The sequence below is a fragment of the Pan troglodytes genome, chromosome 9 (genome assembly GCF_028858775.2).
Source record: "Pan troglodytes isolate AG18354 chromosome 9, NHGRI_mPanTro3-v2.0_pri, whole genome shotgun sequence".
In the NCBI taxonomy this organism is placed as follows: domain Eukaryota; kingdom Metazoa; phylum Chordata; class Mammalia; order Primates; family Hominidae; genus Pan; species Pan troglodytes.
This window is the reverse complement of record NC_072407.2, coordinates 26,239,021-26,262,650: the sequence shown is the minus strand read 5'-3', so window position 1 is coordinate 26,262,650 and position 23,630 is coordinate 26,239,021. Positions and strand designations below refer to the sequence as shown.

The following is a 23,630-nucleotide window of genomic DNA, read 5'->3' as shown; positions in this document are numbered from 1 at the left end:
CATTTCCATTTGGAATGATAGTTCCTTTACTACGCACTGACTGTATAAAACCAAACTCCAAGTTTGTAAAACCATTTTACAAAGATCTTACAAAATCAAAGTCCTCTAGCTCCCAATTAATTGCTTTTTCCAATATTGTATAACATCTCTTTCTTTACTACATCCATACCATCAACCACTCACTTTTAAACAACAGTTTGAGAGTTAGGGAGGGTAATACGTTTATGTGGTCTAATTAGACTTTCAAACTCCCCAATATCACCAAATGCTTATATCCTATACAGAAGCACCTTGCAGAAATGGTACGACATCTGCACATGTATAAAAGCACACACAAGCATACATCTCGTATTTGAAGGGATGTGCCAAAAGGTCTTCTCTACCTACAATTCTGTTTCTTGATGAGGATGGAAAGAAGGTTGCCTGATCTTCGATGAGGAAGAGCTCCTGCCGATGTCTGCTGAATTGTGCAGTAAAATATTCAGGATGGGGATACTTCACACTCAGTGGGAGTCTTACAGGTCCAAGCACATAGCTTATAGGAGTGTGCTTAGGGCGGGGAATATCACTCTCCTTAATAGGCATTTTGATTCCCAAGACTTCAGCATAGGTAACTAATACCTCCCAAGGGGCATGGATCTTGACAAAATAAGTTCTTCCATCTTCCGAGTCCTGTATTAAAAAAAAGGCAAAACAGCAGAAAGCTTACTGATCAGTTTGTTATTGAGCTGATTAAATAAGATGAATAATATTTTATAAAATCTCAAACACATCAAAGCATTTTCAATATTTTGAAATTTTCAGGCAAAACTTTGAGAAAACAAAATTCACAAAACATATAGTTATAGTTACAAAAACATGTATATATGTATACATATAATGTGTGTATATATGTGAAAGACAGAAAGAGAGACATACAAAGACACATGCAGAGAAAGACTATTTTTAAACATATATTTCATGGTCAATGTATACTCATCTCTAAATCCACAATAACCTATGCGGTTCTGGGCAATTTCTTAAGTCTTTAGTAACTAGCTATAAGCTCAAAATTTTACTTAGGTTATATAAGCGATACATATAAACTGTAAAATGTACTCACTCTTCTTACCCAGCTTCTTTGTTTAGCCTACACAAAGAGGAAGAACTTTAGGTAACAAAGGTTCATGGCATAGGAGAAATTATGGATTGTGTGGTATAATAATTTATTAGTTCACTGAAAATGGGAGAACTAGACAGTAATGCTTCTGTTTTTCTTTTCTTTTTCTTTAAGACAGATCGTCACTCTGTTGACAAGGCTGGAGTGCAGCAGCACAACCATGAAACTCCTGGGCTCCAGCAATCCTCCTGCTTTGGCCTCTCAAGTAGCTGGACTACAGGCACCATGCTCAACTAATTTTTTATTTTTTATTTTTTGTAGAGACAGGATCTTGCTATGTTGCCCAGGCTGGAACTATTAGAAATTTCATAGATAGGGTAAGATATTAAATAGGCCTTTAAAAACAATTTTGAAGGAAATTCTAGAAAAACAGTAAATAAAATGACTTTAAAAAGAAAATTTGGTATATTCATGAACAGAAAGAATGTCTTGGCTTAAACAGCAGGTTATGCTGCAAGACAGCCTGGTTAATTATTTAGGGTACCAGATTATAGGCAGACTTCAAAATGAAACCGTTATGATAAAAAGTCCACTTCTTCTTTTTCTTTGTATCCTGAATGCAAACTGTGTCAATTTATAAAGTGTTCCATTTATTACTGCATATTCACAGTACTCATCTACTTACCTGTAAGACTACAGGCCCTATCATCCCGGTGCACATATCTGTAGCCAAAAGAGCTATTGTATTGCCCCCAAACACAGAGTCTATCCAGGCAAAGGCCAGAATAGGAGAAAACAACACTTAAAGAGGCTGGTATAAATTATCAACTACATTTACCCTTTTGTCTTCTATTTCCAACTCAAGACCTGTTTTTCTGAGATTAGTTTCAAACTCTTTTCTTCTTTCCTATGACAAAAAGAAATCAACAGAATTATGCAGAATGCTTTTGTTTTATTTGCTCAGTATTGACAGATTCAATATACAATGGCTGTGACTCTGGATGGCTCTCTGCCCCTCCCATGGTTGTATATAAAAATGCTCCATCTGAATGTCAGGTACTGCTTTTCTCTTGTACTATAATTCACAACAACTACAAAAATGCAGTATATCCAGGAATAATCACCAGGAAATATGCAGAGCCTCTATCTGAAGAAATGTACAAAACTTTACTGAATAACATAAATTATAAAAAAACTTTATAAACAGAGAGACATATGCTCCAAGTTGAAAAGACTCACTATTACAAAGATCAATACTCTTCAAATAAACTATACATTTAATGGAATTTTAAGCCAGCATGTCATCAAGACTTTTTAATCCTGAAGGACAAAATGGCTTCACTTAGCAAAAAGTAAACTTAAATTTAACTATAGGTCATTACTGAAAATAACCACTTGGGTGCTTAGTTTTTCATTTGTTTGTTCGTTTTGTAGTGACAGGGTCTCACTCTGTCACCCAGGCTGGAGTACAGAGTTGTGATCACAGCCCATTATAGCATCACACTCCTGGGCTCAAGTGATCCTCCCTAGCCTCCTGAGTAGCTGGGACTACAAGAAGGTGTCTCCACACTCGGATAATTTTTTTAAAAAATTTTCATAGAGACTGTGTCTCATTATCTGCCCAGGCTGGCCTTGAACTCCTGGCCTCAACTCATCCTCCCGCCTTAGCCTGCCAAAGCACTGGGATTATAGGTGTGAACCACCCACGCAGCTTTTATTAAAGCAATGTATTGATGACAAAAAAAAGTATTTTTTCTTTTTAAAACATTTTTATTGAGTTAAAATATACATATATAACTTACCATCTTTACCATTTTTAAGTGTACAGTTCAGTAGTAATACATGCATTATATTGTTTTTCCCCCTTTATCTCCCTCCTTCCCCTTCCCTTTCCTGGCTTCTGGTAGCCACCAATCTACTCTATCTTCATGAGATCCACATTTTTACCTCCTGCACATGAGTGAGAACATATGACATTTGTCTTTCTGTGCTTGGTTTATTTCACTTAACATAATGGCTTCCAGTTCCATCGATGGCTGCAAATGATAGTATTTCATTTTTTCAATGGCTGAAAAATATTCCATTTTATGTATTTGCCACGTTTTATCTATTCATCCAACAATGGGCACTTTTCCTTTGCTGCGCAGAAGCTTTTCGGCTTGATTTAATCCCACTGGTCTATTTTTCCTTTAATTGCCTGGTCTTACACAAGAAGTCTGTCTGCACCAATGTCCTGGAGCATTTCCTTAGTGCTTTCTTCTGGTAGTTTCATAGTTTCAGGTCTTAGAGTCAAAGCTTTAAGCCACTTTGATTTGATCTTTTGTATGGTAAGAACTATGGATCTGGTATCATTCTTCCACATATAGTTATCCAGTTTCATCAGCATCATTTATTGAAAAGCCTATCTTTTCTCCATTGTATGCACTTGGCCCCTTTGTCAAAGATGAACTTGTTTTAAATCCACAGATTTAAATCTGGATTCTCTATTCTATTTCATTGGCCTGTGTGTCTGTTGTTATGCCAGTACCTTATTGAAGGTATGAGATGCAGAACAGTCATTTAGTTATGCACAGCTGGAAGAGAAATGTGGACTGGAAAAGTGAATTCTGGGATTGTATGATTAATGTATATAAAATCATAAAATATATGATTTTAAAACTGTAAGACAGAATCATCAAATACATCAGTGTAAGATAAGGAAAGGTGAGGATTAAGGACTGTGCCCTGAGGTACTTTAATAATAAGCGATTTAGGAGAAGTAAAGACTGAGAAGGAGCAACTAGTGAAATAAGAAAAAAACTAAGATAATGTGGAGTCCTGGAAGCCACATGAAGAACATACACAATAGAAAAGGAAGGATCAACTGTGTTAAATATTGCTAATAGGTCAAGTAAGATGAGGGCTGAGGCTTGACAATTGGATTTTATACAAGGAGATGGGCAGAGTGGTTGGAATGAAGGCTTGAAAGGAATAGGTTTAATATATAATTGAATAGAAAAAAAATAGAGAAATAGTAGCTAATAGGAAAACTGGAACAAAAAGAGGGTTTTTATTCATACCTTTTTAATATAGAAAAATTAACAGCCTAGTTATTCATGGAAGAAAATGGCCCAGTAAAGAATATCAAATATAATTTAGGAGAAAGAGGAACTAATTTTCAGAGCAATATCCCAAAATAGGTATACAGAAAAGAGTTAATAAAGCAGGCATTAAATTGCTATCCTTAGAAAGCCTGCCTGCAACTTTAGAAAGGTTGGTCCTAGTGTCTGGGACTTGCTTTTCTGAAGAGTTCCCTCCACTCCCAGAACTGATGAGTGGCTCATTTTGCCTATACTGTTTTTACAAACAGTGTTATTTATGCTGAATATCTGCTTTCCTTCTGGGAGTATGAAATTTTGGTATGTGCTAGGCAGAAGGTGACAAGGTAACCAGCCCCTAATAAAAACCTAGGGCACTCTAATGGGCTTGCCCAATAGATATTTCACATGTGTTTTCATACATTGTTGCTGGAAAAAGTAAGTGTATATCCTGTGATTCTACTGAGAGGGAATTCTCACAAGCTTGCTCCTGGTTTCCTCCAGACTTTGTCCCATGAGCTTTTTCCCTTGCTCGTTTTGCTTTTTATCATTTCACTGTAATAAAACATCTCCATAAGCATGACTATATACTGAGTCCTGTGATTCTTTCTAATGAACCCCTAAACCTGAGGGTTGTTTTTGGCACTCCTGAATAGTAGGCAAGAAGAAAGAGAATGCAGGGCACAAGTGGAGCAGTTGGCTTTAGGTAGAAGGATAAATAGTTTGTCTATGGTAACACAAAGTAAGATAGCTTACACAGGCAAAACTCCTGGTGGATGGACAGATGTGGTGGTAGAAATTTATAGGTTTTCTCTTCTTGCTTCAGTTTTCTCAATGAAACAGAAAAAAATGATCAGCTAAGCTTGAAGACAGGAGGAGGTGTTGGAGGTGTGAGGAGAGAAAAAAACATTATAAAACAGTCATCTAAGAAAGTGAGAGACAACAGAATATGGAAGGAAAGTATGATTGCCACACAGCATAAGGACCCAGTTAAGGTCCATGGGCACAAATACAAGGTAAAGTCAGTCAGTAAATTGTAAGTTTTCCTTTCTGCATGTGTGCTGGCATGTAGTAGGTAGGGTTGGGTTTAACTAAAGTTGTTATTTTGTCAAGTACAACTGGGAGAGGGGCAAGGGACTTGCTGGGATATGTAACAGAGTAATTACAATTGTTGACCACGAGACATAAGCTGAATAAAGATTGAGAGGGGAATAAGAGCAGCAAAAAGCAGTAAGACGATTGCATCTTATCTGGTCCTGGTGAGGTTGAAAGAGGAAGAATGTGGATCAGAAAGATTTGAGGTATAATCAGACAGTTGTACATGTAAAACAAAATTATAAAGAGTTGCAGTTATTAGTAATGACAAGTTCTAGGTGAGTGAATGGCTGAGTGGAAGCTAAGATCATTGGAAAAGGGAGTTCAAGGAACAGAGAGGCCAGAGTGTCAAAATAATCATCTAAGTATGAATTGATATTATCAATGATTTTAAAAGATTGCTGGAAAGACTGACAGTGATCCAGGGGCTAAAATTGTTGAGGAATAGAAGATGCAGAGACAGATAAATGACAAAAGCAATGCAGGATAATAATAAATCTGATGAGATTTAAATCTCAGGAATTTCAGGGACAAGTGAAGGAGAACACAGTATAATCAACAAGATACAAGGAAGGCAAGCAGCATTTACCCCATCTCTAGGGAAATGTGTAAAGAAAAGTAACCATCACTTGAGAGGACTGCTATGGAAAGCAAAAAACCTCAAAGAGGTTTGAAGGGAATGTTCGGAGAAGAGATGAAAATGATGATGGGTCATGAATTTCAGAGGCCTGGTAGAAGGCTTTCCAGGCAGTGGGTGGAAAAAAGGGACAGATCTGTATATGCATGGAGTCTTGTGGGAATAATATCTTCATTTTTTATTTTTATTTTATATGACATTTATGTTGTAAGTACATAAGTAAATGTGTGTGTATGCACACACACATATGTGTATAAAAATGGATTAATTTATGATTTCAAATATTGAGTATTTATTGAGCATCCATTATACTCCAACCACTGTTCTAGGATTTGGGTACATAACGGTGAACAAGACAAAGTGCTTGGCCTCATAAACTTAATTTATAGTGTTGGAGACAGCAAACAAGTAAAAACATGAATAAATAAGCTCATAAAGTGATGTGTAATACAAATAAAAGAGAATCAGGAATAGAGTACAATATAAAAGCTATACCTGGAGCAATGGATTAGTCATACATTTCCAAAATGAAAATATCATACAAAAGGTAATTATTATATTCAGACACATACCTCAAATTTTGGATGTTACATTTAATATCTAAAGTGAGCTATAAAAAGAATCAGTTACTTGGAAGAAGAAGAAAAATAAGTTAGTATGCAAAATATCCAAAAAGATAACATTGACTTTACATGTCTATTCTTAGGCTGCCTACTTTACAGTTATCTCATTCAGTTTCAGTTTTCAGTAACACTTCAGGGCCTCTCACTTTTACAACATAATTCAATCCAGATATCCATGTGAAATTATAAAATGTGCTTCTTTTTATTATTCCCACTTCTGTTATAATGCACTTACCGCCTTTAACTCTGAGTCTTTCTTTACGTCATCAACGTAGGAAAGCACAAAATCAATTTGCCTAATCCCATCTCGGAAGAAGATAGAATCTTTGCTTTGCTGATTTTTTTGAAACTGCAGGAGACATAAATGACACAATTGTAAATTATAGTTTTATTCTGAAATGGCAAAAGCACAAAAGGAATTATTTATAATTTAGTCAAATCAAGACAAATAACCAGAGTTTTCAGCAACAGATTATGCTTTGCTTTATAAAGTGAAATTCCATATAAAAGATTAAGCAATAATGACTCAGGAGGAAGATAAGCATGTTAACTACATGCACATACAACAAAAATGCTGCAAACATACCAAAATATGAAATGAATATATGTATAAATTGATCTCAAAATGCACATTCAGAGACTGACTTGTTCTCTTCATCAAACAAGATATCACTTAGTCCACTAAATAATTCATGGCTACACACAACTTTGGGGGTATAATTAATTACAGACCAATTAATGGAGTCTCACTATAAGAAAATAAGCTTATGATTAATGTTTATTCTATGTTTTTATAAAATTGTCACTTCCTAATTCAACTTTGTAAGGATTAAAATAAAATCAAGGTGCAGTTAAATATTAGAAAGCAGGTAGCTTATTAGCTGGCATCACAAGTTAGGTTTCATGCAACTCGCCCTTCAACATCAATTTCCCAGGTGAGCAAAAATCAATCCTTTGTTTAAATTTGCATGAATTATCTCAGTATAATAATTACACTTAACAAGTTCAACTTTCACATGTTGTGTAGTTAGTTCATTAGTTCCTTCACTTTAAAAACAGCAAAAACATGAGAGCGCTTCAGAAGAAAGAGATTTCATGTTTGAATGATTTGGTTTTATTAAAAGTTTATATCTAATACTTAATATTCCTGCTAGCCTACATGTATTATTACACTTAGAATTATGCAAATAGATAATACAGTGGCTGTCAATGAGATAATTTTCCAATTGCTTTAGCTCACCTGCGAATGAGTAACTATATGGTTTTAATTTTCACAACTAGTGTTTCTATTAATCCATGAGTTTCTTTTATTGTACCCTATGGGATTTTTTACCCAAGTCAGGTGAGACAGGCCTCCCAGAAAAGGGAATGGATGAGGATCAGTTATATGCAAATAAGCCATAAGTCTCATGTTTGATCTGTGGTCTATGAACAAAGTAAGTGCATTTACATAGCTGATGCAAAGCTGATGTGTCTCAGAAAAAAAACTAGCTTCCAATGCACAGGAAGAAATGTGTGGAAAAGGGAACTAAGAATTAAAAAAAAAAAAAAAATCTAGGGAACCTAGAGATTAAGTGCCAAGATACAGTAACTCAAATGTTATGTCTGAGTTCTCTTCACCTCAGCCAAAGGATGCATAATCATCTCCTATTTCCTAAAAGAAAGTAAAAGAACCTGAGAAAAATCAAACTGCTATCACACTATACTTTGATTATAAATCACTAAAACTTGAAAAGAAAGAAAAAACCCAAACAAATCATTGGCACTCTTATAAATCATCACAGCGTTAGCATCTTATGAAATTCACCAAAATTCTTGGAAGGCAACTGAGGCAGAAATAATATACTACTTAGACTAAATAAAATCAAAGCTCAAAAATTAGAAGAAAAAAATAGTCCTCTTTCTCTAAGTCTGTGACAGTCATATTTTGTATGATAGAGGGGTTTTTTGTTGTTTTTTGTTTTGTTTTCAAAAACTAATATATTTACAGGTACTTGCATTGTTTACATAAGCTAAATCTGGGTACACAAAGAACAGTTCTGGTAACAGAACATGTGCACATATGAATTAACAAAACTCATATTCAGAGTATTTGACAACTAGAAAACAGACCAAGTAGCTAAGAGAATAGTAACTCCAGTGATTTTCCAGAGTGCTCAGTCAAAAATAGGTATACATACTGTCCTTCTGAAAGCCAAAGGCTAGCTAGGAAAACACAGATTTCTATCATTATATCACACCCTGATGATACACTGTAAATCTGTTTTAAATATGGGAAAAAAATCACTGGGAGCCTTGTAAGTCAACATGAGGGACATGTCTCAGGACTACTAATAAAAATCAGTTAAGGTTGAGGCAGAAAAATCTGATAATTCTGTCACATATAACTGAATGTTACTAACACACATCATGCTTTTGTTTTGCTCAAAACATAATATAAATATATTTTGTAGCATGTGTGTACATTTGTTTATATTTGATTTGTCCTTAGAATATCTATTTGTAATTATGTAAACATCTGAGTGGCTTCTCTGTAAAGGACGTACTTATTCTGTGGTTCAAACACCTGAATTAACAGCTGGGTGTGGTGGTTTATGCCTGTAATCCCAGCACTTTGAGAGTCCGAGGTGAGATGATTGCTTGAGCTCAGGAGTTCAAGACCAGCCTGGACAACATGGTGAAACCACTCATCTCTCCTAAAAATACAAAAATTAGCTGAGCATGGTGGTGTGCCCCTGTAGTCCCAGTTACTCAGAAGGCTGAGGTGGGAGGATTACCTGATCCAGGGAGGTCGAGGCTGCAGTGAGCTGTAATTGCACCACTGCACTCCAGCCTGGGCGACAGAGTAAGACTCTGTGTGAAAACAAAACAAAATAAAACCCTGCATTCCTGATGAGAGTTCATAAACCTCTGAAACTGTATGAATTATGTGTATGTGTGAGAATGTGTATACATTTTAGGAAGAGGATCTATAGATTTAATCCAAATCCAGAACAAATTAAGAATCACTATTCTTAAACTTCAGTTGCCTGGGGACTAGGAATTAGTGACAATGTTCCCCCAAATCAAAGTATTCATTAGAAGAAAAATAACTAAGGCTACCACTGCAGCCATTCAGAGCATAAGCAGCATCATTCAGCACTGGTTTTACCATAAGCCGCCGCCTCAGGAACAAATTGAATCGCTTTGCAGGCTGTGAAGCAACCAATAAAGAATTAGCACTTCCTGCCCAGAATTACAGTAAAGATTCCAAAAAAAAGACACAGACAAACTAACCCTTAGTATGATCATTTTATAAGTGTGTGTGTGTGTGTGTGTGTGTGTGTGTGTGATATTTCAAACTGGAGGATACAAATTAGCAAGGAAAAAAAGAAGAAAAATGGGAAGAAAGCAATAAACAGGTAAAGAAACTAAGGAGACTCAAGTAAATTTTCCTAAATTCTTTAGTGACTAAAAATAATAAATATTTGTGGATTTATATTTTATTTTATTTATTTCTACTTTTTTTTAAGTTCAGGAGTACACGTGCAGGAAGGGCAGATTTGTTACATAAGGAAATATGTGTCATGGGGATTGGTTGTACAGATTATTTCATCACCCAGTTATTAAGCATAGTACCCAGTCGTTATTTTTCCTGCTTCTCTCCCTCCTCCCATCCTCCACCCTCCAAAAGATCCCATTTGTTGTTTCCTTCTATGAGTCCATGTGTTCTTATCATTTATCTCCCACTTATCAGTGAGAACATGCAGTATTTGGTTTTCTGTTTTTGTGTTAGTTTGCTAAGGATAATGGCCTCCAGCTACATCCATGTCCCTGCAAAGGATGTAATTAAGGAAGAGAAGAGAAAAATAATAATAATAAAGGAAAACATGAAAATAATAAAAATATAAAGTAAAATAGATATTTTGTTAAGTATGCCTGTATATATCAGGAAAAGAAAGTAAAATTACTACATTTATACTGATATGATGTGTAGTATGGAAAGTTTACCCAGGTTTTTTTTTTAATTTAATGAGCATGCAATATAATAGAATACATAAAAAGTCATTCAGTTATTCAAATGCTGAGTTATCTCCAATCTTCAATTACATGGTCATTATTTAAAATACAGGGTTAATTACCTAAAAATATCTGGGATACTCAACTATATTTGAAAGAAAACCAAACCTATAGCATAAATGAGCAAGAATTGAGTGTATTTTATAGTGTAATGCATGGATAAATAATCCAATACAATTACTTAACCTAGTCTCTTCCTGGGATAGGCTGAAGAAGTCTAAGCAACTGGTGACTATTGGAGGGAAAATTCCTGCCCTGTAAACTAATGTCTTCTATATGTAGACAGAGGAGTTAATATTGCTGTTGTTTTAAAATACAAAAGATACAGGACAAATGTTGGTCATTACATAAAATATATTTTAACCTATATTATTCTGATGGCCTGAAATTTTTCATCTCAGTGTTTTAATTTTCTTGGTATCTTTCATGAGATTCACAGGTTACTATTTTTCTCAGATGTTTTCCCTAAATTCATTAAAGAATTGTAAAGAAAAATGAAAGACTCCCACACCAAAGGACCATGCAGGGCCACATTATGACTGCCATGGATCACAGACCTAAACATAAAAACTAAAACTATAAAACTGAAGAAAATCTTAGAAAATCTCCCCTACTTTGGTGTAGGCAAATATTTCTTAAATAGAACATAAAAAGAATGGATGATAAAAGATAAAATATGAGAAATTGAATTTATATACTTCTAAATGTGCTTTTCTAAAAACACTATGTAAACAAAAAGGCAAGCAACAAACTGGAAGAAAATGTTCACAATAAGTAAGGTTGACAATGGTCTCGCATCCAGAATACATAAACAACTCTTACAAGTCAATACAAAGATAATCAACTCATTTTTTTTAAATGCAGAAAAGATTTGAACACTTCATAAAAGAGTATCTATGAATGTCCAATATGCCCATGAAAAGACGGGCAACATCATTATTTAAAAAAGAAATGAGAATTGAAATCACAAGATACTACTACCTATCCACTAGAATTACTGAAATTAAAAAGCTATCAATATCAATATCAAATGTAGGTGAAGATGTACAGCAAAAAGAATTCTCGTACATTGCTGGCAGGAATAAAAAATGGTACAACCACTCTTAAAAATAGTGTGACAGTTTTACATAAAGTTACACCTATATTTTCCACATGACCCAGAAATTCTACTCCTAGGAAATTACCCAAGATTAATGAAAACATACATCTCTAAAAACACTTCTTACATGAATGTTCATAATAGCCTTATTCATAATGGTCTTGAAACTGAAAACTATCCAAATATCCATCAATGGATGAGTGGACAAATACATTTCAGTATATCCATACAATGAAATATTACTGAGCAATAAAATAAACAATAATATCTCTAGTACAGATATATTCAAAAAGAATCAATTTATTAGTAATATTTGGAGTTTTGGATGAGTCTTAGACACATTGTGATGAGCAAAAGCAGCCAGAAGCCATATACAAAATAGTGTATACTGTAAAATTCAATTTATATATTACATTAGAAAGAAAAACAAATCAGCGGTTGCTAGAATATGGTAGGAGGAAAACCGCTAAAGGGAAATTTTTGAGGTAATGGAAATTTTCTACATAAATTATAGTTTGTTAAAACTCATCAAACTACACAGTTAAAATGGGTGCATTTTATTGTATTTAATGTAGAACCAAGGAAGATGAAAACTTTTTTCATAAATTTCTGATGTGAGCAACGAAAAGAATATAATGCATGTTGTTGAGATGCGAAAGACTTCAGACAAGCAGTTTTTTTGCAGGGGAAGATAAAGAATTACATTTTGGACATATTAATCTTGAGACAGCTTTTAGACATCCATATGCATACGCTGAGAAAGCATTTGGATATTTAAAAGTGAAGTTGAGGAGAAATGACTACACTTGAAACTTAAATTTGAGAATTGAGATGGCATATCAATTGTACTTAAAGCCATGAAACTGGATGAAATCACTAGGAGACTGAATTCATGACTGAATCATAAGGTGATAATATCTAAATACATGCACAGATCAATTATAAATACTGTGCTAATATGATACTAATTGCTTCTTGTCATTTTACTCAAAGACTCCTTCTGATTGGTTTGTGCCTGTGCCATATCAGTTATTAAATATTTGGAATATCATCCTTGAGGTGATCAAGGCCCATACTCCTTCAAAATCTGTTAATTGCATATCTGTCATTATTTAAGCAACCTTTAGTGTGTCTTTTCAATTCCCATTCTTTGCTTACTAAACTCTAAATACTTACCAAACTATTCTGTCCAATCCCCTACAGTAGTCACTCTAAGATAGGTTCTCTTAAGCATAATAGTTTCCATCTTTCTATATTTCATTTAGTGGCTTTAGTGACCTTTCTATACTGACAATCTGTGTAATCATTTAGGTACTCATTCACTTTTCACTATTTTGTTTCAAATAGAATTTTAAATTGCATTATTATATATTTATAAAATAATTGATATAGAGTTTCTGTCATAATAATCACAGTAGGAACCGTAAGATTCCATTTTTTTTAACCCAAAAACATATCCAGTGATATTACATTGGTTTATCCCAGCACGTTCCCTCTCCACTCCTCTCTACCCTGCTTTTTGTCCTGTGCAGGTACCCAAAGAGCTCCCTTGACCTCTTGCTTCTCACGAATGATTGGAAAGAATACATAGTGTTTTCCCTCCTAAGGTTGAATTCAGGAAGATTGTGTCCCCTCACCAAAGATCATTGAGCCTCTTGATAATGTCTGTAGTATATGAGTTCTTCCTTCTGGGTTCCAGTAAGTTCTCCTTACCCTATTCCCTTCAGTTCTATGGATTTTAATAAATTCAAGATTACTACACCTATATATGCTGAGATTCCCTTACACCCCATCTTTGTAAAAGTCTTTTTAAGAAGTCCTTCTCAAATTATCCTACACTGAGTAGGCCTAACAGGACCCTAATTTATACAGATTTTTCTTTTGTGATATTTCTATGATATATTTAAAAAAAAAACTTTCCTGGGTACACAGTTGATTCTAGGACTGAGGCAGGAAATGTACAAAATGAATTTGGAGCATCTTGTCAGAAAGTAGGAAAATACTCAAAACAAAACTAAACACAATAATAGGGGTATACCAAGGAAACACAGGAGTCAACTGAAAAGCTTCCAGCCAAGTGATGTGGCTTATGTCTTGAAATTCCAACCACTCAGGAAGCTGAGATGGGAGGACTGCTCGACCCCAGAAATTTGAGAGCAGCCTGACCAACACAGTGAGACCCAATTTCCAAAATAATAATAATAATAATAATAATAATAATAATTAGCTGGATGTGGTGGTGTACTCCTGTAATCTCAGGGAGGCCGAGGTGAGAGGATTACTTGGGCCAAGGAATCCAAGGCTGCAGTGAAATATGATCATGCTACTGGACTCCAGCCTGGGCAACAGAGCAAGATGCTGTCCCAAAACAAAACAAAACAAAACAAAAAAAAAAAAAACAAAAAAAACACTTCCAATAGCCAAAGCTAGAACAATTTGAGCAAGAAAATAAAGTAGTATTTGGTTTATAACATAAAGTATAAAATAAATATCCATAAGTACACACTGACAAAAAGAAAGGAAGAAAGATCTCCCCTACACACAAAACAATTCCAAATAATGGATTCACCTATAAGGAGGGAGAGCATAATCCCAATCCTTTTGTGTAGGCTGCAAATAGTGACTTTCATCTGAAGAATGCAGTATGGAAAGGGAGAAAAAAAAGAAAGAGTAACTTTACAGTGAATAAATCTGCTAAACATTACTTCAAGCCAGGTAATCAAGGTTAAAACATTAAGGGTGATTAAGTCATGTTGATAGAATATACCCTTGATATGACATGAAGATAACGACACTTCTATTATCTTCCTCCAAAAACGTATAATCCAAGTCTAATCATAAAAAAAAAAAAAATCAGGAAAGTCCCAATTTAAGGACATTCTACAAATACCTGACCAGTACTCCTCAAAGCTGTGAAGGATATAAAAATCAAAAGAATTATATGAAACTGTCACAACCAAGAGGAGCCTGAGGAGACATGATTACTAAGTGCAATGCTGCATCCTCAATGAGATATTGGAATAGGAAAAGGATCTTAGGGGAAAACTAAGGAAATCTGGATAAAGCATGAACTTTATTTGATAATAATGCACCACTATAGGTTCATTAATTGTTACAAATGTACCATACTCATGTAAGATTCTAATCATAGGAGAAAATGGGTGTGGGGTATAAGAAACTCTGTTTAGATTTTATTTATAATAAATAGATTTATAATAAAATCTAAAACTATATTAAAATAAAGTATATTTTTAAAAAGAAGCCTACTGTTTAACAACTTACTGTTTAATCAAAGACAATGTCAACATAGTGAATCAAATATCATACATCATTTAAAAGTCACTTAGAATTTAAAAATTAAATTATATGTATTTAACATATTTGAGGAAAGTATCTGCAACTTCTGTACAGGCAAGGAGATAACAATAAATATATATAAAGAGCTCCAAAAAAATCAAGAGTAAAAAAAAAAAAAACCTGACAGGAAATGGACAAGATATATGAACAGAGTGACATAGCAAAATAAATTTAAATGACCACTCAATGTAGAAAAAGATGAATATCTCACACATGTTGTGAGAAATGCAATTTTAAATGATACTAAGATACTGTGCCAAGTGAAATAGCTCCCAATAGCCATTATCTATCTCAGTACCATGAGACAGGCAAGAATCTAAAAGCATAACAACACACTGCTGATAGGGTTGTGGGGAAACAGGCACTTTCATAGGTTTGTTACAAACACAAAAGGCAGGGGAATTTGGCAATATATGGGAAAATTACAAATTACTATATATACCTTTATTCTCTGATAAATGAATTCCATGGAGAAAAATAAAATGACCAAAATATTATAAGACTAATTCCCAAGGGTATTCATTTTAGCAACATTTGTAATAGCATTGGAAAAATAAACCAAACAAAAATGGTAACTATTATACAAAAAGACTGAGAGGACAAAGAAGAAAGATTTCTCTGAAAACACTTTGTTTCATATTTTCAACCTAAGATAGATTTACCTTCAAGCTAATAAAGTCTAATCTTCAGGGCATCTTACTTGCATCTACCCCTTCCAAGGGTTTAGGAAGGACTCCAGCAATGTGTTCTCGTGGTAAAATATTTTCGTAAATGTTTTAAAGGAAAATATTTTTCCATATGTTTCTTAAAGAGTGATATCAAAATTGTATAAGCTTTAGGCTCATCTAAATGTTATTTGATCTGTGGATTTCAACTTTGGAATCATGTAAAATGCTTTATTTAGTAAAAAAAAAAAAAAAGTAAAAATAAATTTAAAAAGAAAACAAAACAACATTTCAATTGTTTAATTTGATCAATATCACAATCCTCATTCCAAAACACAAAAGATTAGTACTCTAGTGAAAAGGAAACTATCATCCTTGCTAAAATTATCAGTATAGGAATATAACTCTATTTCTCCATCTTCCCAAAAGGCATTTTTTACTTGCTAGGCAACTAATGAAAAGTTTCAGGTCCCCTTACCAACCTTTTAATTGATATTTAAGTTTGATTTTTAAATGAATTGTAGTTTTTCATGATTATCCTCAGGCACGTACTTAAAGACAAGAAGAGTGATGCAGTGGAGAAAGAATACTGAACTAAGTAAGCCTCAGAAAATTGAGTGCTAGTCAAGCATCAACCCCTTAAACATATCAATAACTTCGGTCAAGTCATTACACCTCTTAGACCCTTCATTTTCTCACAGAAAAAAATAAAATCCCAGCAAAGTGTTATACTCAGTGTGTCATTCTCACTGATATGTCTGAAGTGTTTTTCCCCAACCTAAAGAAACTGATTTTTTTTTTCTAAAGTAATACATTCTCAAATACCATGTATGAGAACATGTCAAATAACTGAACTGGAAAAGAGTATCATCATTGCAGACTACAAAAAGATGCCCCATTTGTGTCCATGCAAGAAAGGATAGTACTGGTCGCTGCTTACCATTGTTTCTTCATTGATGAGAAAGCTGGTCTCTCTGCTGCTCAGGCTCTGCTAACAGTACCAGGGGAAGATATAATGCTATTATTAATAGTGCAGGTGGAGCAAAGGGAGCTTTTAAGTTTCAGTAACAACTCTGTAATCTCTATGCAGAAACACTTAATCTGGAACCACATTAAATCATATGCAAAACTGTGGGCATATATATGTGTATACATGTGCATGTGTGTTCATGTGTGTGTGCTATGTATCTGTAAATGTGCCTGTGGGGCAGGGTGTGTTTGTCTGTGCAGTGAGGAAAGAGAGTGAGCTTCAGAGAGAATTAGTATTTGGGAGGTAGCTTTATCAAATCATAAAAAAAATCAGATACAAGAAATGGTTAAGAACTACTACATTACTGAGAAATAACAAGGAGGTCTAATCTTTTTATGATGCTGCATCCTGAAGAGGACCAACAGGAAGGGCAGAATTAATTGGCTATTTTATGCCCTTCGACATTTATTTGAAATCATTAAAGGGAATACCTTGGAAAATACACCATCAGGATTCTTAATAATTTGAATTTATAACCTCTTCAAAAAAAGCCATACATATATAAAAATACACACAAACCACTTATAATTAACACAATAGGGATGCCTCCCTCTGTATATGGTGGATTCCCAATTCCTCAGGTTACACGATGGTCCACACACCACAGAACACAGACCTGAGATAACACCCAATGACTTCTCAGCAGTCTCTAGTGACAGGTACAATATAATACTATGGAGAGACATCAACCAACAGAAATGATCAGAAATTCATGTCCAGATTGTAATTCACTTACCTTGTTCTTGGAAAAATTATGCCCAAATAATGCTGGGCAAATCAGTTTTCAAAATAGCAGATAAAATGTGCAACAGACATATTTAAAACATACTCAAAGAGCACCTTGGAAATATACCTAATGCTACAAAAGTAAAGTAACAGAATGTGCCACAAAAGCAGTAATTTCTCTGTGTTCTTTAAAAGAGAATGAAAGATAATTTTGAAAATGAACAATTTTCATACTGCTATATTTAATATAAATTACAAGATAATGCATCTATTGTACTAAAGTAATACTGAAACCGGTGGGAAAAGTTGTGGGAAGACTGAGAATATGTGAGTAAATACAGGCCTAAAATACAGTTATAATTAGAATCCACTTATATGTGATTATATCTACTTGTGGACCTTGAATGAATTCCACTAGCTCATCTAAATACAACAGATAGCAAATGAAGTGAACGAGTATCTTGATCACTCAATTCTGAAATAGTAGCCTCTAAAAATATGCTGTGCAGCTACATTTCTGCTAAGGCAATAAACAGATTTATTATAGCTTCATTTATATTGACCCCTGATAAGTTTTTCCAATTATCCTAGAGAAATGTTAGTTGTTTTGCTTACAGAAGGATAGAAGAAAACCATATATTCAAAAGCAACCAGGCTAGTCATTTTACAATCTCTCCCTTTAGGAAAAATCTTTGCTCTGATTTCCAATCAAAAGATGGGGTTATATCTTCACTTTGCAGAATGTAAAATAAAATAACTTAGATTACTTCTTCATTTTGCTGAGTATGTCATTGTCTCATTTCTTACTAAGAGTAGTCTTAGGCAAAACGAGAATCCTTGATGTACTTCTAGACACAATTCTTAAAACAGCATTCTTAAAGAAATATTATACAGTGAATAAGGAGCTTTAGAATCAGATTACCTGTGTTCAGAATCCCAGCTCCAAAACATAGGAGATATAACAATAAAACAATTTATATAGTTTCAGTTTGCCTCATAACCTTTTTCTTCAATTATATAAAACCCATTAAATACATATGTAAAACTGAATACATTTGTAAACTTGAGCAAGTTAACCTCTCCAAACCATAAAGTCCATACAGTGAGATTAAATAATACATGGGAAGTTCTCCATAAATGTTGACTTTTTAAAATTAATGTTTGTTACTTTCTAGTGATCATATAAATATATTAATCATGTCATGCATGTTTAATTCACATGCATTTTCTGATTTCCAACAAGACTGTAACAATGTCCAATGATGGACTCATACTAATTGTAAATCAGAGGTAAAACTAGAATAGCTCTTTAATATTTAAGCAATCATGGAAGCACAGAAGACCTTTTCAAAGCATAAAATAATTTTGAAATAATGAACCTACAATTCTTATACTTCTGTCTTGTAAAAGCCTAAAAACATTCATCATATCTATAAATTTGTTGCTGGACAAAATCCATTGATTCTACTCAATTCTGCCTCAATCCAATAGTTGAATGAATATGCTATAATACTTATTTTTTTGAAAATTGCCTGCCTCCTGTCCATAGATGGGGTGAAAAAAATTGACTGCAATGTGTAGAGCCTGTTTTTATTGCATCTGAGTGTCAGAAAAAATATAATTTAGCATTGAGGAAAGTGAAATAAGTTGTATTCACTTTTTTTAACTTTTTATTTTGCAATAACTATAGCTTCACAGGAATTTGCCAAAATAATACACACAGATCCCATGTAACCCCTACCCAGTCTCCTCCAATGGTTATTTACATCTTACATAACTACAGTAAAATATCATAATCAGGAAGCTGACATGAGTACAATGTCTCTGTATAGTTGGAGGTCATTTTGTCACGTGTGTACATTTGGGTAAGAGCCAGCCCTGTCAAGGTATAGAGAGCTATTCCATCCACAAGGATCTTCCTCATGCTACCCTTTTAAATTTATGCCCATTTTCCTTCCCCTCAACATCCATGTCCCTTAGAAATCACTAATTTGTTCTCCATCTGTATACTGTCATTTCAGAAGTGTCATAAAAATGGAATCATAACATATGTGTTCCTTTAAGATTTTTTTCCACTTAGCACAATGTCCTGGAGATCTATCCAAGTTGTGTTTATTAATAGTTTGTTCCTTTTTACTGATGGGTAGTTTTACATGATAAGGCTGTGCCACACTTTGTTTAACCATTCACCTGCTGTAGGACACTTAGGTTGTTTCCACTTTCGGCTACTACAAATAAAGTTGCTGTGAATATCTGTGTTTAGGTTTTGCGTATGAATATATGTTTACATTTCTGCTGGATAAATGCCCAAGAGTATGATTACCCAACTGACATGAAAATTATAATTTAGTTTTTTAAGAAACTGCCCAACAGTTTTCCAGAGTGACTGTATCATTTTATATTTCCCCCAGCATTGTGTGAGAGATCTAGTTTCTCTGCATCCTAACTAGTAAGTTGTATTGTCACTATTTTATATTTTAGCTCTTCTAATAGGCATATACTGACATCTCACTTTGATCTTATTTTGCATTTCTTAGTGGCTAGTGATATTGAAGATCTTTTCATATGCTTATTTGCCATCATATTTCCTCTTTAGTGAAAGACCTCAATATGTATTTTGCCCACTTTCTAATTGGGCATTTTTTCTTGTAAAATATTTAAATTTTATGGGTTCTTTATAAATCATAGATACAAGTACTTTGTCTGATACAGAATATGCAAATATTTATCCCAGTCTGTAGCCTGTCTGTTCATCATCATAACAGGATCTTTCAGGGAACAATAATTCTTACATTTGATAAACTCCAATTTATCAATGCTTTTCATTAATAATGTTTTTGTTTGCAGATATGACATAACTACAAACCCTTCACCAAGATCTAATTTCCAAACAGTTTGATCCATTTTTTCTTCAAAAAATTGTATAGTTTTACGTTTTACATTTAGTCCATGATCAATGTTGAATTAATTTTGTATAAGTTATAAAATTAGGTTAAGTTCATAAGTTTGCCTATGAATATACAAATGCTCCAGCCTGTTTGTTCCATTGAACTGCTTTTGCACATTTGTCCAAAATCATTTGGCTGTACTTGTGTGAGGCTATTTCTGGGATCTCTATTCTGTTTCATTAATCTACATGCCTATCCTTCTCCAAATATCACACAGTCTTCATTAGACTGCAGCTAAAGAACAAGTCTTAAAATAACATAGAGGGTTTTCTCCCACTTTCTTCTTTTTTTCACAATCATTTTATCTCTTCTACTTCCTTTGTATTTCCATAAAATTTTCTGAATAATCTTGCCTATGTCTATGAAATGTCATACAGATATTTTAACTTATATACCAATTTGGGTTTCCACATTCTCATTACCAGTATATAGAAATATAACTAATTTCTATATAATTTTCTTATTTTTTACAACCTTCTTAAACTCAGTTCTAGGAAATTTTGTTTTTGTCTTTAATTTTGTAGATTTCTTGGGATTTTCTATGTACATCGTCATGTCACCTGGAAATGGGGAGAATTTTATTTGTCCCTTTCTGATCTGAATACCTTTTATTTTTTTGTCTTATTGCAAGAACTGTCAGTACTATATTTAATGAGAAGGGTAAGTGAGGACATTCTGATCTTACGAAGAAACTGTTCAGTCTTTTACTATTAAATATACTGTTAGTGTAAGTGTTGTGCAGATGCTCCTTATCAGGTTAAAATAGTTCCTCTCTATTCTTGGTTTTCTGAGAGTTTGTGTTTATTTTTAATAAATGGAAGTTAAATTTTGACAATATTTTTTCTGATAAAAATCACATGATTTTTATTCTTTAGCCTTTGGTGAAGTATACCAATTGTTTTTCAAAAAATGAATGGAGACCAGGCACAGTAGCTCACGCCTGTAATCTCAGCACCTAGGGAGGCCAAGGTAGGCGGATCACTTAAGGTCAGGAGTTCGAGACCAGCCTGACCAACGTGGTGAAGCCCCCGTCTCTACTAAAATTATAAATATTAGCCAGGTGTGATGGTATACACCTGTAGTTCCAGCTATTCAGGAGAGGAAGGGGAATCACTTAAACCTGGGAGGTGGAGGTTGCAGTGAGCCAAGATCGTGCCACTGCACTCCAGCCTGGGTGACAGAGCAAGACTCTGTCCCTTTCCACACACACACAAAAATGAATGGAGCCTTCCATCAATAGAGTAAACCCTACCTGGCCATGTTGCATAATTATTTTTATATTACTGAATTTTATTTGCTAACATTTTACTAAGGATTTTTTTATCTATGTACATGAGGGATACAACTTGTAGGTTTTTTGTTTTTGTTTTTTTTTAAACTGTCTGTCTCTTTTGTTATCAAGGTTACATAGGGATCCGACATGAATTGAGAAGCATCTGTTTTTCTTCTATTTTCTGGAAGAGACTGTATAAAATTAATGTTAATTCTTCTTTAAACATTTGGTAGAATTCTCCAATGAGACCATTTCAGCCTGGAGAGGCCTTTTAGGGGAATTTAAAAATTACACATTCAGTTTACTTAGTAGCTACAGGGCTATTCAAATTACTGTTTTAACGTTGAGTGGATTATAGTAGTTTGTGCTTCTTGAAGAATTGGTCCATTCCATCTTAGTTGTCAAATTTATGTGTGTAGAGTTGTTAGTAGTATTCCTTTATTATCTTTTTGGTATCTACAAATTCCATATTGATATGTCCTGCTTTATTCCCGATATTGGTTACATATGTCCCAGCGCAACCCCCTTTCTGCCAGTCTGGCTAAAGGTTTGTCAATTTTATGTATCTTTCCACAGCTTTTTGTTTCAATGATTTTTTCTAATACTTTCTGGTTTTCAATTGCTTTTATTATTATTTCCTTCTTCTACTTGCTTTGGGGTTGTTTTGCTCTACTTTCCATTTATTTATTTATTTATTTATTTATTTATTTATTTATTTTATTTTATTTTATTTTATTTTATTTTATTTTGAGACAGCCTGGGCCCAAGAGTCTACAGTTTTAAGAAATTCTTCATATAATTCTTATTCTTGTTTGTATATTGATCTGCAAACTACACTATAAAATCACTGTCCTATATGATCTTCATAGTTCCCTCTGGTTCTCATATTCTGTTTCTCTCAGCATTTAGGTCACTGAACTTTTCTTTGTTAACTTTTATTTTAAGTCCAGAGATACAAGTGCAGGTTTCTTGCATACATAAACTTATGTCATGTGGGCTTGTTGTACAGATTATTTCATCATCCAGGTATTAAGCCTAATACCCACTAGTTGTTTTTCCTGATCCTCTCCCTCCTCCCACCCTCCATCCTCCAAAAGGCCCCAGCATGTGATGTTTCCCTCTATGTATCTGTGTGTTCTGATAATTTATCTCCAACTTATAAGTGAGAACATGGGGTATTTGGTTTTCTGTTCCTGTATTAGTTTGCTAAAGGTAATGGGCCTCCAACTCCATCCATGTTTCTGCCAAGGACATGATCTTGTCATTTTTATGGCTCCATAGTATTTTATGATATATATGTATCATATTTTCTTTATCCAATCTATCATTGATGGGCATTTAGGTTGATTCCATGTCTTTGCTATTGTGAATAGTGCTACAGTGAACATATACATGCATGTGTCTTTATAAAAGAATGATTTGTATTCCTTTGGGCATACACCCAGTAATGGGATTGCTGGGTCGAATGGTATTTCTATCTTTAGGTCTTTGAGGGATTGCCACACCATCTTCCACAATGCCTGAACTAATGTACACTCCCACCAACAGTGTATAAGCATTCCTTCTTCTCCACAGCCTCACCAGCATCTGTTATTTCTTGATTTTTTTAACAATAGCCATTCTGACTAGTGGGTCACTGAACTTTTAAAGGAACCCTGTAACTTCTAGGAATCTTAATGAGCTTATCCAGCCAACTAGCAAATAGCCAACCTATTCTAGAAGGACATGTTTTCCAAGCAGAAATTTCAGTCATTCCTGGAAATTCTTTTTAAATCCTGTTTATATCTGGCAGGACATCCTGAAACCACTCAAGGACGTCTACCTCTGTGAGAGTTATGCATGGGATTCTTTATCAACTAGAGTCTATCAGAAAAATGATTTCATTGAAATGCCTTTAACATGCTTATATTCAGTATAGAAGCAATATAAATTGTTTGTATGG

At 34.1% G+C, this 23,630-nt stretch overlaps 1 protein-coding gene across 26 annotated transcripts in view; it reads right to left on the bottom strand.

Annotated features, from left to right (window-relative positions):
- Positions 1-23,630, bottom strand: part of ANO5 (anoctamin 5) — a 91,702-nt gene that overhangs the window by 55,600 nt on the left and 12,472 nt on the right. For 7 of the 26 annotated variants that reach the window (XM_016920573.4, XM_063783920.1, XM_063783929.1 and 4 more), the window contains exons 3-6: positions 16,652-16,702; positions 6,767-6,880; positions 1,938-2,006; positions 388-672 (exon numbers count right to left, since the gene is read on the bottom strand). In XM_016920573.4, the coding sequence (XP_016776062.2) occupies positions 388-672; positions 1,938-2,006; positions 6,767-6,880; positions 16,652-16,702 (519 nt within the window). Of the gene's footprint in view, positions 1-387; positions 673-1,937; positions 2,007-6,766; positions 6,881-9,682; positions 9,725-16,651; positions 16,703-23,630 lie in introns of all 26 variants that reach the window. The other 19 variants (XM_016920570.4, XM_063783919.1, XM_063783925.1 and 16 more) reach the window with 4 other exon arrangements.